A 16836-nucleotide genomic window follows, 5' to 3' on the forward strand; every position below is an offset into this window, starting at 1 on the left:
CTCACCCTGGAGCTCATTTTGGCCATAGCTGGGCCAGGGTGGAGAGCAAGTTACGCATCTGCTCGAGCGACTGAGGTGCGAGCAATAGCAGCAAGGGCTGGAAGAAGCCCCACAAGATGAGGCAAAAACACGAGCACTTTGCTCATGGTCTGGAATATGGAGCGAGTTTCCATCTCCCGCCATCACCCTTACCTTCTCAGGCAGGCAAGGAGTGACTGGGAGAGTGAGGGACGGTGCCAGCCAGTGTTGGATTCAGCAGACGGGGAGCTACAGCAGGGGACAAAATGCTTCATTTATCTGGGAATCTGAAATGACTCTGGATTTAAATCATGGTAAAACACTTAAAGAAAGAAAAATATCCACACAAAAAAAAACCCCAATCCTCACCTGGTTTTGGAAATGATTCAAGAGGAAGCACACATACCCACACACATACACAAGAGAGAGATAGAGGAGAGAGAGAGAGAAAGAGACAAAGAGATGAGAGGAAAGATGAGAGAGAGAGAGAAACAGCCACAGGGAGAGATACCTGTTCCTACAGAAAAGACTGGGAACCACAAAAGGCATCTGGATAGGCATCTTCCTCATTGGCTGCTTGTGGGAAGCTGGTAGAGGTGGTTGCAAATTGTGATCATGTGACCCTGTGATACTTAACCATTGTAAGTGCAAACTGGCTGCCAAGCACCTGAATTGTGATCATGTGATCATGGAGGCATTGTGACAGCCAGAACTCTGAGGACCAGTTTTAATTGCCTCTCTTAGCACCATCACAACTTTGAATCATAGTTGGACAAGTGGTCAGTAAATGAGAATTATCTATACTGTATTTTAATTTATGATTAAATTCCTATGATGCAAGAATATAATACAATAGGGAAAAAATCTTCCAAAGTGCTCAAGTACCCTGGAGACATGCATTTTTGGATCAGGTTCTATTATTTTGCCTTCATTAAATAGGTGTCACTTCTCCACAAAATGTTCAGATCATTTGACAATTAGCCAGGTTGACTAAGAACCAAATTATCTCATTGCATTTATTACTCACGTGGTAGCTTTAAACCACAGATCTGGGATGTATGTGTGTGTGTTTTTTAAAGTGTTAATGTCTGTCAGACAGGGAAGATATAAAAATGCTATACTGTATAGAAAAAATGTTATTGACATGCTGCTGTGGTGGCACAGTGGTTAGAATGCAGTACTGCAGTCTACTGCTGCTGCCTGCCGGCTGCCTGTAATTTGGCAGTTTGAATCTCACCAGGTTCTAGGTTAACTCAGCCCTCCATCCTTCCAAGGTTGTTAAAATGAGGACCCAGATTGTTGGGGGCAATATGCTGACTGTAAAGTGCTTAGAGAGGGCCGGAAAGCACTGTGAAGTAGCATATAAGTCTAAATGCTATTACCATTTAAAAATGCAACTGACAACAATTAAGATTGTTTTATTTATGAATTGCTTTGTTTCTATCAGAAAGTCAGTTGATAGAAAGACAGACTTACCATATATATATACACCATATACAAATAATTCATTTTAATTAAAAACCCATAGCATTGTTCACATACAATTAGAACCCCGGGAAAAGAAAAACTTCCCATTTAAGGCTTAACGGCAATACACTGGTATGTAGATAATCTCATCATTTTATTTGAACAATAACCAAATATTATTTGCACAATCACCAAATGTTAAGAGAGATATACCTATAATATTTCTGGAGATTGAATAGGTCTTCCATTATGTGCTAGGATTCAACTAAATCCTTTCCAGCAATGGAAATTCTCTTTTGGCTCCTCTCTCTCTCTCCCTCTTTGTGTTTACAGGCCATAATGCTGTGTTTTGTATGGCAAGTATTGTACTCCAGAAATAGAAGAGACTAAAACAGTTTGTGGGAGGATTCTATGGCGCTTCAATGCTTTACTCCTTTTTACCTTAATCCTTTCCTCAAACTTAAATCTAAGTGTGATTCCTCTTGAGAGATCTTTAGTTGATCTTCCAGCCTTTGAAATAGGGGAAGCTTTGCATTAAGTGTATGTATTAAGAGTGTTACTCCAGGAGTGAAATGCTATCTCTTCAGGCCGGTTCACCTGAACCATTAGCAACAAATACTTCCAGTTCTCTGAACAGGTAGTAAAAATGCTTTAAAAAAGTTTTTAAAAAAGTTTCCCACTATTGTGTTCCACAACTGATTGCCACAATGGATGAAGCTTTTTTTTTTTTTTTAAACACTTTTAAAAAACATTTTTTTAAACTTCCTGTGACTCAGTGAGGTTTCTGCTTTGTTGCAGGGGCCATTTTGTATGAAGTCTAGCTGCCTCTGCATTGTGTGTGAGTCAGTTGTGTAGCTTTTGTATTATTTTTGTGCAAAGTGTGAAAATTGCTTTTTGAGCTCATCTGGTCACATGAGCATGATTACCAAGCCATGGCCACCACCATGTGACTGCCAAGCCACACCTACAGAACTTGTAAGGAAAAAATTTAGATTTCACAAGTGGTTACCTCCCTTTCAGTTCACTTATGTTGGAAAGCATTCTCTGAATTCAGTTTATTCAGGCCTTGGAAGGTGTTTTTCCACTGGCTCCGCCACTCAACTCACTACAATGAGTGTTACATTCAGATGCTGACTCACGTTTGTCCCACAAGTTCTTTCATATACAACTAAAAATTATTGCACTCAATTTTCTGGGTTCACCCAGTTCACTGAATCATAAACAGACAGGATGGTGTTGCATGACAAATTCTTGGAGTCTTATTTCACAGTTCAGTGTGTCAGTTGAACAAAAACTCATGGAAGGCTCTAGGCAGCAGTGAAAGGTCTCTTATGAAGTGAAGTGTATTCGTACTTTGCAAGGTAGAGGGTAATTGTGAGCAGGTGGAGGAGAAGTAAAATGTAAGCTCCAAAAAAGGCTGCAAATCCCTCACTGAGTTCAGAGACTTGAATCCACTTCTGACTGGAAAAGATGAACAAAACGAGACCAACAGGCAAACTCACACTGCTAATAGACAGAAGAATCTGAGCCAGTTTCCATCCATCTCTGTCTTTGAAACAAAGGGCCTGCTGCACGATTGTACTGGCACTGAAGAGACATAAAACCGGGCTGATGTATACGCAGAGTCTTGATAGCACCAGTGCAACCTTGCTGATTCCCAACTTCTCTATTTCTTCGATCATAAGGCAATCCAGTTCCGACTTCTGATTCCACAAACAGAAATTGTAGAAGCCAATTCTTTTGGTGGGAAGGTTGACAATATTCCCAGCTTCCCAGACAAGGACATAAAATAGCAAAGAATTATAACCAATGGCAAGGGAGAGATGACTCAGGTAAAAGAGGCAGGAACTGTAGGTTGTCTCCCTTAACCCTTTAATGAATTCAACAATGGCTTTTTGGCTGTTCAGCTGCATTTTTTCACCTGAATACCTAGAAGAAGAAAGTAAACAGTCAGGTTGGCTTCTAGGAACTATGTCTCCACTTTGTCACATACTTCCCCAACTGGGCCCAGTTTTATACAGTGGTATAACAATGTGATTCTAACCATGTTTCTATTATCAACAGCAGTTTTAATAAATTACAATTTGCCTAGTTCACACAGTATCAAGCCATCTGTGATGGTTTACAATCTACAGTTGGTCATACACAAGATCATTCACACTCATGGAAAGGTTTAGGTGCAGCCACTGAGACTTCAAAAAATCATTACAAATTGTAATTTGTAAATGCTAAAAAGTAATTCATGCTGTAGCAATGGAATGAATTCGAATGTTTTTAATTTGCTTGTGCATGCTTCCAACAGAGCTTTCGAAGACCAAGTCTAGCTCCTAGCCCTAGTTTACATAAGTTAACAAGATTCATTTTTAAAATAAATTTTATTGATTTTTATAATATAAACAAATACACACAACACAAAACAGTGCACAGTGATATGTGCTCCCGCCACCCAACAACAATCATTCGGTCCCTCCACCAAATGAGTGTGTTTATAATATCAACATATTTACAAAATGTAGAGTGATTCCAATTTGTTTTTTATGGCTCAGTCTCGAATTCTACTAGCCATAAAACCTCTGACCTGTCCCATCTTCCCATCAGTTTTTCTACTTTATATTCTGCCGGTGTGTCTCAACTGCCCATAATTACAGGGTAATTAGTCCAGGAAGACACACACTACACGATAAAAGGAAAACCCAAAAGTTTTTATAAACAGAAAAACAGAAACAGCTCCCTTTTTAAATGTCAAAGGGATTTTCTGGTACACACAAGGCACAGGTTAAAAGCAGTCCAATTGCTCACCCAATAACTGGGAAATTGAGTCCAATTCTAAGCCCAGAGAGTCCACACACACAATCCTGAACAGCAAAAAACACAATCTGGATGAAACAATGAATCAGATAAACTGCCATGAGGCTAAAACATCAGGCTGCACTTTTATCTGTAGCACTAATTACAGCAGCCCCACCCACCCACAGGTGGCCTCATTTTCTCTTGTAATAATCCTTCAGTTGTCTCCTATGCATCACTCTACGCATGCGTGGATGTGTCATTAATTCTTGTTCAGAATCCAGGGATGATACAGATGACTAATCTCCTCCTGGGCTGTCTGCCAAACTCCCCTCTTCCCTGTCACTCACGCTTCCTTGGTCAGAGGAAACTTCATCGGCAGATTCTACTGGGAGCAAAACAGGCCTGCGGCATGTGGATGTCTCCCCCACCTCCACCTCCACATTCCTTGGGGCAGGAGCTGGGCCAGAGCTAACCACAACAGATCATATTCATTTTAATTTCCATAATTTCAAATTGAATGTGTTCCATCATGTACCGATACCAGTTTTGTATTGTCCATTTTGTTGCATCTTTCCAACCTAAAACTATTACCGCTTGGGCACTTTCTATAACTGCTTCTTTAATTTCTCTAAAGTCACCCATATCCCTCCTCTTATTAGTACTGCCATCTCCTTTGCAATCACCCATTTTATATTCAGCATCCTATTAATCTCATCTTGCATCTTTTCCAAAATTTCTGTACAGTTAACAAGATTCCAAGTGTAATTAATGGTGGAGTGTTTTTTTCCCTTTCCTTTCCCTCAACCCTGTTAAGAAATATACTGTTGGAGATATTTATTTTTTTAAAAAGGGGGGGGGGTTAAGGAAGGGTTTTTTAAAATCATTGTTAGGCATGTTAACAAGAAATAGTTATTCCTTCTCAAATTTCATAATATAGTGTTATGAAATGGCGGTGTTGCTCAGATTCCTATTCTGAATTTTAACCATCATTGTCTATAGGCAGTTGATTTGCTGGGGATCATAGAAACTAGCATGTTATGAAGACTGTAATAAAAGGTAGAAAATGCACAACAACTTTTTCAGAAGATGCCTGGAAAAATGGAATTCACTACAAGACTTACCAATGGCCAATAGCATGAAAATTTTTAAAGGGAATTACACAAGTTCCTAGATAATAGTTCCATCAATATGTAGTTACATATTACCTCCAGTTTCATAGGCATTATGTCCCTTACACCAAGAGCAGCTGAAGCAAATCATAATATAATCAGTGGCTTTTTCCTGCTGTGATTCATGGTGATTCTTATATTTGGATATTGACTAAACATGCTTCCTTTACAAGGTAGAAGAAGCTTGTATACAATACTTATCTGTTTGTTTGTTTGTTTGTTTTGTCAAGTAGGTATTTGTGGTATACAAAGATATAATATTTATATACATGATACTAGTAAAAGAGAAACATTAGGACAGGGGATGGAAGACACTCTGGTGCACTTATGTATGCCCCTTATTACATCCTTCTTCAAATTCAGTAGACAAAGAATGCTCTAGGTTAAGATTTAAAAAATGCAACTTCAGTCAGATGCACTAAAAAACAAATCTAATAGAAAATTTTGGACGAGGAGAGATAAGAGCCTCCATTGAGGGAGTAATAAGAAAAGAAAAAATATGGTTGATTTTAAGCATTGTTGTGTGTTTATAACAATATATTGTTTTACTTTATGGCGGAGAAAATAAAAAAAAATCCTATACCATAAAAAATACACAACACACTGTAATGATCCAGTGCAATAAAAAAAAATAAGTTATTTTCATGAAGTTTATTTCAATTTTCATTTTAAGTTAAAAATCTTAATTAGAAAATCGCAGGCGACGCACAATCCAGCCAACCGCGGAGCATTAGGAGGAGGAAGGCTGGGTTAAAGCCCTCGTTCAAGGTCTTAGTACGAAAAGAAAGGGAGAGGAGCACCCAGAGCTCTTGCATTCGTTTGGGGGGGATGACCGCCCTTTGAAGCCCATTCAATTGGAAAAACCCGCAAGGCCTCCGTTCTCTCGTCCCAGTCGGGAGGGGTCGGAGGCCGGGCTGCCTAACATTCAAGACCATTGCAATATAACCGAGAAGAATCCAAGAGCGATCTTGCCTATCTCTCATTCCGTATCATAACGGCCCTACTACACCCCACGAACGCTTCAAAGTAGCATTTTATTTATTTACTTGTTTTGTCAAGTACGTATTGGTGGTATACAAAGATATCATATTTACATACATGAAACTAGTAAAAGAGAAACATTAGGACAGGGGGCGGAAGGCACGCTGGCGCGCTTATGCACGCCCCATTGTAGCCCCTAGTAGCAAAGTAGTAATAAATGTTTTAAAAAGTGATTTACTTACCGGCGAATCCAAAGTCATTGAACACCCCGCTGCTAGAAGCGACCGTTCGCAGAGCTCAGGGCTCGCTGGCTTTGAACCTTGTTTACTGCTTCAGCTGTTTTTGACTTTTGGGGTCACGTGCTAATGTCAGCAGATTTTTTCCCTTTCGGTTTCGTTTTGGTCACTTTCTCCGCAATCGGGTGCTTTTCTACCAGAGGCGGAGGGTCGGGTGTCTGTTGTCGCGGACATGATTTTTTTTTAAAAAAAAATCTCCTCAGGGAATCCAGCCATCTTGGCTGCGTTGGACACGTTCTTGGGTTTATGCTTTTTAAATAATCACATCACAGTTTAGGCACGCCTCTGTAAAGACTCGTAGAGTTATTGATTTTTTTTATTAAGTTGACTTCTAGGCCGCCCAACCCCGTGATATTGTATGAATATTGTAACCGTGATAAATTATATCGTTAGACCAGGGTTCCCTCAAAACTTGGGAACTTTAAGACTCGCGTGGACTTCAACTCCCAGAATTCTGGGAGTTGAAGTCCACACGAGTCTTAAAGTTCCCAAGTTTGAAAGAGCGGGAAAGCTCGGTGACGAAGCAGAAATGTCAGGCTATTTTTTTAGGCGCTTTTTTGTTTCGGTCCTTCCCGGCTTTAGCAAAACAACAAACGACTCCACATTTCAGAGCTGGCCTGCAGTAAGAAGCGTTTAGAGAGGACGGCAGGGCGGAGGTCTCGGCCGACGCTCTCCTCAGCGACTTTAGAGCTGCGAGCTTCAACTCCCAACATTCCTCTCAGCCCGTATGAAGTTGAAAGTTCACGCATCTTAAAAGTTGTTCAAATCGAGAAACGCGGTGTTTTTGGTGTTGTTTTTTTTTTTTTAAAAAACAACCGGCCCCGCTAAGTAAGGCATTCTCCGGATGACGGATGCTCTTTCCGGAAGAGAGATGGCAGCGATTGAGATGCGTTGTGCAATCGCTCCTAATACAAGGTACTACTTAAAATAGAATACTTCTTAGTATTTAATATTAGTGCTTCTTGGAATAGAATGGAATGAGAGAGTTGGAAGGGACCTTGGAGGGCTTCAAATCCAACCCCCAGTTTAGGCAGGAAATCTTACACCACTTCAGACAAATGCTCATCCAACATCATCTCAAAAACTTCCCAGTGCTGGAGCATTCACAACTTGTGGAAGTAAGGTGTTCCACTGATTAATTCAAAGTGTTGGTAATGACCTATAAAGCCCTACATGACATTGGGCCAGATTACTTGCTGGACCACCTTTTGCTGTATGAGTCCTAGCCAACGATTCGGTCCCACAGAGTTGGCCTTCTCCTGGTCCCGTCAGCCAATGTCGCTTGGCGAGGCCTGGGGGAAGAGCCTTCTCTGTGGGGGGTGAAAAAAATCAGACCAGTCAGGAATGGTACAGACGGTTCCGTTTATTCAGCTCGTAGCAAGTGACTCCAGCCTGGAACGCGTCTGAGCTGTCAGTGTCAAAAGCAGCTCTATTTATACTTTAAAGGCTCGCGCCTAAAAGAAACGGCCGCGCGTCTTAACCAATCAGACGCGACTTTGATTTATTCACATTTTAAATTTACAGAGACAGTATTTTTACAGAATTTCTTTTTACAGACTTAACACCCCTCCCTCATTGGTTGAGCGCAACTGTCAATCAGTGAGCCACGTGATGTAATCCTCCAGTCTGCTTGGCCTGCGTGAAAGTCGCTCAGACCTGCGCAGATCATTCGTGTCTGTGAACTCAATGGAGGAGGATGGCTCGTTGTTGTCTCTTGTCCGCGGCTGGGCCCGAGTTGGGGCTCCGGCCTGCGGCTGAGGATATGATGGCGTTGCACCGGTTCCAGACGAGGAGGACGGCTCGGAGTCGTTGTTGGATAATCCAGGCCGTGGTGAGTCCATTAAACAATCAAAAAGTTCAGGCTCTGTGTGAGAGTCTGCTTGGGGGGAAGAATGTTTGTTAGCGGTTTGAACATTGTCAGGTGTTAAACGCCCCCGCAAGTGATCTATGTGCCGCTTCCATGTGCGGCCATCCTCAAGTAAAACAAAATATGTTTTAGGAGCTGTTTGCTGAATTATTTTGCCTTTAAGCCAATTTAAACCCCCATCAAAATTTTTAGCAAATACATTCTGCCCTAGGTACATAGTTCTTTCAGGTATTTTACATGTTACATCATTATAATTTGTTGTACAATAAAGGGGGTGCAACCTGTCCAGAGGGGACCTTATTTTTCGACCCAATAGAATTTCTGCAGGGCTTTTATTAGTGATGGAATTTGGGGTGATATGTTGCATTAATAGGAATTTATCCAAATTGTGTTGTAATTCTCCTGGGCCTGCCCTGCGCAGTGCCTCTTTGGCCACCCGAACATAACGTTCTGCCAGACCATTAACCCATGGCGAATAAGGAGATGTGAGGGCGTGTCTGACCCCCAAATTACTGAGAAAACATTCAAATTGTCTGGCAGTCAATTGTGGCCCATTATCAGAAACCAGGATGTCTGGACACCCATGCGTGGCAAACAAGTGGTACAAAGCCTTTATAGTGGCACAAGTAGTGATGTTCTGCATGGCTATTATTTCTACCCACCTGGAGAAAGCATCTACTACAATTAAAAAATTCTGGGATCCAATGGGGCCCGCAAAATCAATGTGTATGCGTGACCATGGCCCAGTGGGTTTCTCCCATTCAACCGGTGTTGTTTTGGGTGGATTGGGACGTGACTCCTGGCAAGGGTCACAGTTTGCTACCCAATGTTCGATGTCTGAGTCTAAGCCTGGCCACCACAAGTGTCCTCTGGCCAAACCCTTCATTCTTACAATACCTGGGTGGCCCTCATGCAGCATACATAGCACTTTTTGTTTTAAACTGTTAGGAATGACTACCCTGTCACCCCATAGAATACAGCCCTTCATATAAGCCAATTCCAACCTTTTTGATTTAAAATCTGTTAGTCCTGCTTCCTCAGGGTCTCCTATCCAACCCTTTTGTATACAGTTAATAACCTTTAACAATATTGGGTCCTTTTTGGTGTATTCCGCTACCTCTTTGGCTGTGGTCAGAGGATTTTCCTCTAAGTCTAATAGCAATATGTCTTCTGCCGGGGTTGGGTCTTTGACTAATTCAGGTATGGGGCATCTACTTAGTCCATCTGCATGGTTAATTGCTTTTCCCCCTTTGTGGTTTAACTCATATTGGTTTCCTGATAAAAATAGCGCCCACCTAATCAATCTGGGGGACATGAAAGGAGGAGTTGGCTTGTTAGAAGCCAGTAGACCTAATAGGGGTTTGTGATCTGTAATAAGTTCAAAACTCCTTCCACACAAATAGTTGTGAAATTTCTTCACACTGGAAACTAGGGCCAATGCCTCTTTGTCCAATTGGCTATAATTCCTTTCGGCCATGGACAATGTCCTGGAGAAAAAAGCGATTGGGGCTTCTGTTTTGTTGGGCATTATATGAGCTAACACCCCGCCTACCCCATAAGCCGAAGCGTCACATGTAAGCCTTATGGGCAAAATTGAGCTGTATTGAACCACTACGCTTTTAGATGTCAATAATTGTTTTATTTTGCAAAAAGCTTCGCGCTCAGGTGTGCCCCAGGTCCAGGGAATTCCCTTCTGCAGCAGTCGGTGTAGAGGTTCTGCTGCCGTTGCCTTCTGTTTTAGAAAGATAGAATAAAAATTAAGAAGGCCCAAGAATGCTTGGAGTTCTGTTTTATTATTTGGCTCGGGTGCTTCTGTTATGGCTTTTAATTTTTCTGTTGTGGGGTGGATTCCCTCGCCATCTATTCTGTAACCCAGGAATTCGATGCTTTTAGCTCCCCATACACATTTGTCTGCTTTTACTCTCAAACCCCTGGATTGTAACCTGGACAATACTTCCCTAATTCTTTCATTTAATTGAGACTGGTCGTCCCCTGAGATAAGGATATCATCAAAATATGGGGTGGTTCCTTTTATGCCTGCCAGTAACCGCTCCATTAGGCTTTGGAAAATGCCTGGGGCTATGCTGACCCCAAATTGTAAGCGGGTGCATCTGAAAGCACCACTGTGAGTAACTATGGTCTGTGCCAAGGATGTGGGCTCATCGACCGGGAGCTGTTGGTATGCCTGTGCGAGGTCGATCTTAGAGAAGACCCTTCCCTCCCCTAGTGAGTGCAGGAGCTGTTGGACTACCGGAATTGGATATGGGTGGTGTTGGAGGGCTTTGTTTATCGTTGCCTTGTAATCTGCACAGACCCTTAAGGAGCCATCAGGTTTAAGCGGTGTGACTATAGGGGTTTCCCATGGCCCTTGTTCCACCGGGACTAGAATGCCCTGAGCTATAAGTTTATCCAGTTGGATGTCCAATTTGGGGAGGAGTGGTAAAGGAACCCTGCGAGGCTTAAGTCTGACAGGGGGAACCTTGGGGTCTAGAGAAAAAGAAATAGGGGGCCCATTATATGTGCCCAATGTAGGGCTGAAAACCTCAGGAAACTCTTGAACAAAGTCAGGAACATCATTATCAGCATTAATATTACAAATTCCCAATATTTCAATGCCTAGAGGAGACATCCATGTTAACCCTAGGAGGGAGTGTTTAGCTCCCTCAACCACAACCAATGGAAGAGAACATTTACATTTCTTAAATTGGACAGGCACATCTACTTTCCCCAAAACAGGTATAACATTTCCCTGAAAATCCCTTATAACCAGAGTTGTTTGCATTAAATCAGATTTAAGAAAGTTAGGCATGTACATTTTGAATTTGTCCCAAGGCATAATAGAGTACTTTGACCCTGTGTCTAATTCCAAATTACAGGGTTTGCCATTTAAATGTAACGAGATAACAATTTTGCTCCCTTTTTTGGAATTTGCGCAATTTACGTAAGTTTGTGCGTTACCTCGTGAGTAGTCACGGTTAGTGGTGGAGTAGTTTCTGCGGTTGAAGCCTCTGGAAAATTTGTTGTCTCGCGGTTGTTGTGCCTGATTGTTGAATCTTGGTTGGCGGGGTGCAGAGAAGGACTCCTCTGGAAGGGGCGCTCTGCATGCCTCTGCGATGTGTCCGCGCCGGTTGCAGCGGCGGCAAATAGCGTCGCGGAATGGGCAGCGTTGTCTAGCGTGGTTCCCTTGGCATCCGGGGCAAGGGTTGGATGGTCGTTGGTATCTGGGCTGTCTGGCTTGGTCAGATGGCAGCAGGAGACAGGTGTCGTCGTCCGTGGCAGCTGGGCTGAGGTCATCTGGTGCCTCGGCGTGGGAGACAGCAACGGAGATTTTTGAAACAGTTTCTTTTTTTCCGTGTTCCTTCAGTTCTTTTGCGGCCGCGTCAGCTACTTCGGCAGTTTGAGCCAGCTTGATGACAGATTGGAGCGTTGGCTCATCTTCTGTTAGTATTTTATTTCGGACTGCGGCGTTTTTCATTCCAAAGATAAGAGCGTCGGTGAGGCGAGCTTCCGGATTGTCAAATTTGCACTTTGACAGTACCGTGCGAAGTCGCGTGGCGAACTGGTTTATGGATTCCGACTCGCGTTGTGTCATTCTGGAGAATTGGTGTCTGTAGACTACGGCAGGTTTCGTTGGTTTAAAATGATTGGCGAGTCTTGTTTGGAGGTCGTCCCAAGGAACGGTTTTAGCCGGGAGCGGGTCGGTCAGCGTTTGAACGAGGTCGAAGATTTCAGTCCCGCAATAATTTAGGAAAATCGCCCGCTTCCTGTCGGCTTCGGCTTCTCCCATTCCAGCCGCCTCGAGAAAGATTTCGAATTTTGCCATGTAGGCGTCCCATGACGACTTTTCGGGGTCGAAGTAGTCGGGAGCCCGGCCGATCTGGAGGTTGTTCATTCTTGACACGTGGATTCTTCGTTCTCTCGTCGCCAGTGAAAAAAATCAGACCAGTCAGGAATGGTACAGACGGTTCCGTTTATTCAGCTCGTAGCAAGTGACTCCAGCCTGGAACGCGTCTGAGCTGTCAGTGTCAAAAGCAGCTCTATTTATACTTTAAAGGCTCGCGCCTAAAAGAAACGGCCGCGCGTCTTAACCAATCAGACGCGACTTTGATTTATTCACATTTTAAATTTACAGAGACAGTATTTTTACAGAATTTCTTTTTACAGACTTAACAGGGGGCCCAGCCCTCTGGAATCAGCTCCCCCTGGAGATTTGCACTGCCCACCCTCCTTGCCTTCCATAAGAGTCTTAAGATTCACATGTCGACAGACTTGGGGCAATTAGGTCTCAGTCCCCTGGCCAATGAAATGAGATATATGTTGTATGATTTAACTGGTATGATTGTTTTTAAATATTGGATTTTTATATTGTAATTTTAAATTGAGATTTTCTGTGTTACTGTATTCTTACATTATATGCTGTTAGCCCCCCCCCCCAGTCCTCGGAGAAGGGTGGCATACAAATCTAATTAATTAAATAAATAAATAAATAAACAATAAATGTATGTATGTATGTATATGTATGTTCTCTCAGGAAAATGCTCCTTAGTTCTAGGTTGCTTCTCTCCTTGATTAGTTTCCACCAATTTCTTATTGTGCTACCCTCAGGTGCTTTAGAGAATAGCCTGACTACCTCTTCTTTGTGGCAGCCCCTAAGGTATTCGAAAGCTGCCATTGTGTCACCTAGTCTTTTTTTCCATTAAACTAGACACAAACAGTTCCTGCAACTGTGGTTCATATATTTTAGCCCCCAGTCTCCTAATCAACTTTGTTGCGTTTCTCTGCATTCATTCTAGAGTCTCCACATCTTTTTTTAAATCGTGGTGACCAAAACTGGACACCATATTCCAAGTGTGGCCTTACCAAGGCATTATAAAGTGGTATTAACACTTCACATGATCTTGATTCTATCCCTCTGTTTATGTTGGCATTTTTATAAGTTGCTGCACACTGCTGGCTCATATTCAGGGGTGGGCTACTGCCTGGATGGAGGAAAACACAGTGGGATAGCAAAAAATGGAGCTCCACCCCAGAGCACCCAAGATATTGAAAGAAAATGCAGGGTGTCCTGCATAAGCCATGCCCACAGTGTGGTAGTAAAAATTTTGGTAGCCCTTCACTGCTCATATTTAAGTTGTCTATTAGGATTCCAAGATCCCTCTTACAATTACAGTAATACCTCATGATACGAACTTAATTGGTGCAAGGAGGAGGTTCGTAAGACGAAAGGTTCGTAAGACGAAACATTGTTTCCCATAGGAAACAATGTAAAGTCAATTAATCCGTGCAACCAAAACCCCCCCACAAAAAAACGGCTTTCGGCGACTGCTGGGAAGCCGCGCGGCTGTTTTAAAAGGTGACAGCCGGCCTGGGGGGCTTCCCAGCACCCCCCCTGAGGTTCGGGGTTCGGGGGGGTGCTGGGAAGCCCCCCAGGCCGGCTGCGACCTTTTAAAAGAGCCGCGCCGCTTCCCATCTGTCTCCTGAAGCCGAACGGCAAAGCCGAACTTCCGCGTTCGGCTTCAGGAGACAGCTGCGAAGCGGCGCGGGTGTTTTAAAAGGTCGCAGCCGGCCTGGGGAGCTTGCCAGCACCCCCCCGAACCCAGGTTTGGGGTTTGGGGGGGTGCTGGCAAGCCCCCCAGGCCGGCTGCGACCTTTTAAAACACCCGCGTCGCTTCGCAGCTGTCTCCTGAAGCCGAACGCTAAAGCCGAACTTCCGCGTTCGGCTTCGGGAGACAGCTGCGAAGCGGCGCGGGTGTTTTAAAAGGTCGCAGCCGGCCTGGGGGGGCTTCCCAGCAACCTCCCGAACCGAACCCGGGGTTCAGCATAATTTTGCCTCTTCTTACGAACTTTGTTCGAGTTACGAACCGGTGTTCAGGATGCTTCTGGGAAGCCCCGCCGCCCGGCTGTTAACTTTTAAAATAGCCACGCGGCTTCCCAGCAGTCTCCGAATGCCGGTTCCTAACTCGAAAAAAGTTCGTAAGAAGAGGCAAAATTTTTCTGAACCCCGGGTTCGTATCACGAGTTGTTCGTAAGACGAGGGGTTCGTATCTTGAGGTACCACTGTACTACTATTGAGCGAGGTACCACATTGTGATCGTTCGCTCGCATCCTGTGTAAATAGTTATGGGCTCCAAGTCCGAGGGCGCAGAGACAGTGGAAGGGCAAGGCAGGCGTCCAGTATTTCTAGCACCTGACAGTGACAGTGATGAGGGGTTGGGGCAGAACAACAAATCAGGCCTTCAGCACTTCCTGTCAACAATGAGTTAGCATTTCCAGGGCTGAGTGACTCAGGGGAAGAGGAGGAGCCGCTTCTGGATGCTAGAGTTTGAAGGTCTTATAAGAGACTCGAATGGTTGTCCAGGAGAAGAGTCATTCATAAGTAGAGCTGCTGGATAATTGGGTCAAGCCCTCACACTATTTAAAGATGAGGCATGCTTCGCCTTGTGGCAGAAAAACAACCTTGTTCTTTGAGGATTCATCTTATGATTCTTACATTTGGTTTGGATTTTAAAAGGACATTCTTGGCTTTGCTAAGGAGACTTGATCTTGCAGCTAATATCTGAAAACTCCATCTGAGAACTCTGGCTACAGTTGGTAATTATTATTGGGTTATCTTTGCTCTGGGACTTTAGCCATCTGATAACACACATGGTGAACCTATGGCAAGTGTGCCACCTGCCACATTGGAGGGCATGTGAGACATTGCCCTATGTCAGCTCCAGTGCACATGCGCGCTGTCTAGCTGATTTTCAGCCTTGGGAAAGGCCATTTTGCTCTTCGGATGCTTCGGGGAAGATTCCCTGAAGCCCCAGAGGGAAAAAAAATTCCCCGAAGGACAAACCGGAAGTTCAGAAAAACACATTTTCAGTTTGCTGTTGTGTTGGGGGGGAGGGGGGGGAGGGGTTTGCAATCCAGAGGGTTCAGGGAAGCACCCCAGAGTGCAAAAAACAGCACAATGAGCAAACTTGAAGTGCGTTTTCCTGAACTTCAGGTTTGCCATTTGGGCACTTTTTTCACATACCAGGCTTCAATAACACCTGGGTGCATTTACAGGGGGCAATGTGGGAGGGCACATGTGTGGGGGAGAGAAGGGGTGTAGGTACGTTCGCACTTGCTAGCACATCCACACACATCCTTTTGGCATGTGAACCAAAAATGGTTCGCCATCACTGACATATATTGTACCTGTGCACTTTGTTTTTCTTGCCTAAATGTAGAACCTTACTTTTTTCACTATTGAATTTCATTTTGTTAGATATGCCCAATGTTCACGTCTCTCAATATCCTTCTGTATTTTAAGCCTGCAACTTGTATTTTTCTACTGACTTTGTTTTTCTACAGATTTTGTTTTTCCAAGCCTCGTGTAAAGATTGCAAATGATGATCATATGAACAACTGTTTGTAAATCTTTTTCAGCACTACGGATAACTATGAACAGTCTCTGAACAAGTGGTCAGTAAGTAAGGACTCCTTTCTTGTAACAAGTATAATGTCTACCCAGCATACAAACACCTGCTAAGATGAAATCTTGGTGTTTTTTAATACTTTTATATCTGAATATGAGCAATTTGACTTTGCTTTATGTGTGGGTATAGAAATGGAACACATTTAATTTTGATTTTTCCTCCTATCTATTCTAAAAATCCTGTTCAGACAAAAATGCTTCAACTTTTACTGATTTTTGAAAAAAAATTATTGTATACTTAATTAAACTTTTTAGTATATAGGCCTAATCTGTTGAGCCATTCCAGCAACACATAAGTGATGAATTGTTTCAAATATTCAAGTCTCTGATTATTTTTTCCTTTCTCTCTCTTTTTATAGTAATGTAGAGGTATTTTTTAAAAAAAAAGAGAAAGGAAAAAATAACTAGTGCTCCAATGGAACAGAAGAGGAATTGAAGTGAAAATTAACATTGGTGGGAGCAGTGTCAGGGGACAGGGTGTGGCAGGGGGTAGGGGAGTGACTCTTTGCAATTCCATTTTCCCATGTAACCCCTTAGAGAAATTAATCACCCGCCCCTATTTTAGTGGGATCTTGGCTATTCAGAAGCCCTTGGTTGGATAATAGAAGTTTACTCAAACACTGACTGGAATTTCCATGTATTTCTAATTCCAGGTAATTCTGCAAAAAATAGTGCCTTAACATGTTATGCGGGAGAATTCATTAATGATAGCAATAATGTTTGGAAAATTAAGCAGTTAAAAGAAAACCAAGCCGCCAAATACCAGTGGTTGGATACCATCGAACA

At 43.1% G+C, this 16836-nt stretch overlaps 2 protein-coding genes across 2 annotated transcripts in view; one reads left to right on the forward strand and one right to left on the reverse strand.

Moving 5' to 3' along the window:
• Positions 1-1420: 1420 nt before the first annotated feature.
• Positions 1421-6755, reverse strand: TMEM140 (transmembrane protein 140). Its single transcript, XM_070755956.1, has 2 exons — positions 6668-6755; positions 1421-3414 (listed from the first exon to the last, which is right to left on the reverse strand). Exon 2 carries the CDS (start codon positions 3396-3398, stop codon positions 2793-2795), a length of 606 nt encoding a protein of 201 aa, XP_070612057.1. The 5' UTR covers positions 3399-3414; positions 6668-6755; the 3' UTR covers positions 1421-2792.
• Positions 6756-7246: 491 nt separating this feature from the next.
• Positions 7247-16836, forward strand: part of ARHGDIB (Rho GDP dissociation inhibitor beta) — a 114071-nt gene continuing 104481 nt past the window's right edge. The window contains exons 1-2 of the mRNA XM_070755965.1: positions 7247-7636; positions 16002-16041. The gene's annotated coding sequence lies outside the window, so the exon portion shown is untranslated. The remainder of the gene's footprint in view (positions 7637-16001; positions 16042-16836) is intronic.

The sequence above is a fragment of the Erythrolamprus reginae genome, chromosome 6 (assembly GCF_031021105.1).
Source record: "Erythrolamprus reginae isolate rEryReg1 chromosome 6, rEryReg1.hap1, whole genome shotgun sequence".
NCBI classification, from domain to species: Eukaryota; Metazoa; Chordata; class Lepidosauria; order Squamata; family Dipsadidae; genus Erythrolamprus; species Erythrolamprus reginae.

What these genes read in the sequence shown, in the direction of transcription:
- TMEM140 (XM_070755956.1), bottom strand. Translation starts at nt 3,398, where the DNA reads ATGCAGCTGAACAGCCAAAAAGCCATTGTTGAATTCATTAAAGGGTTA.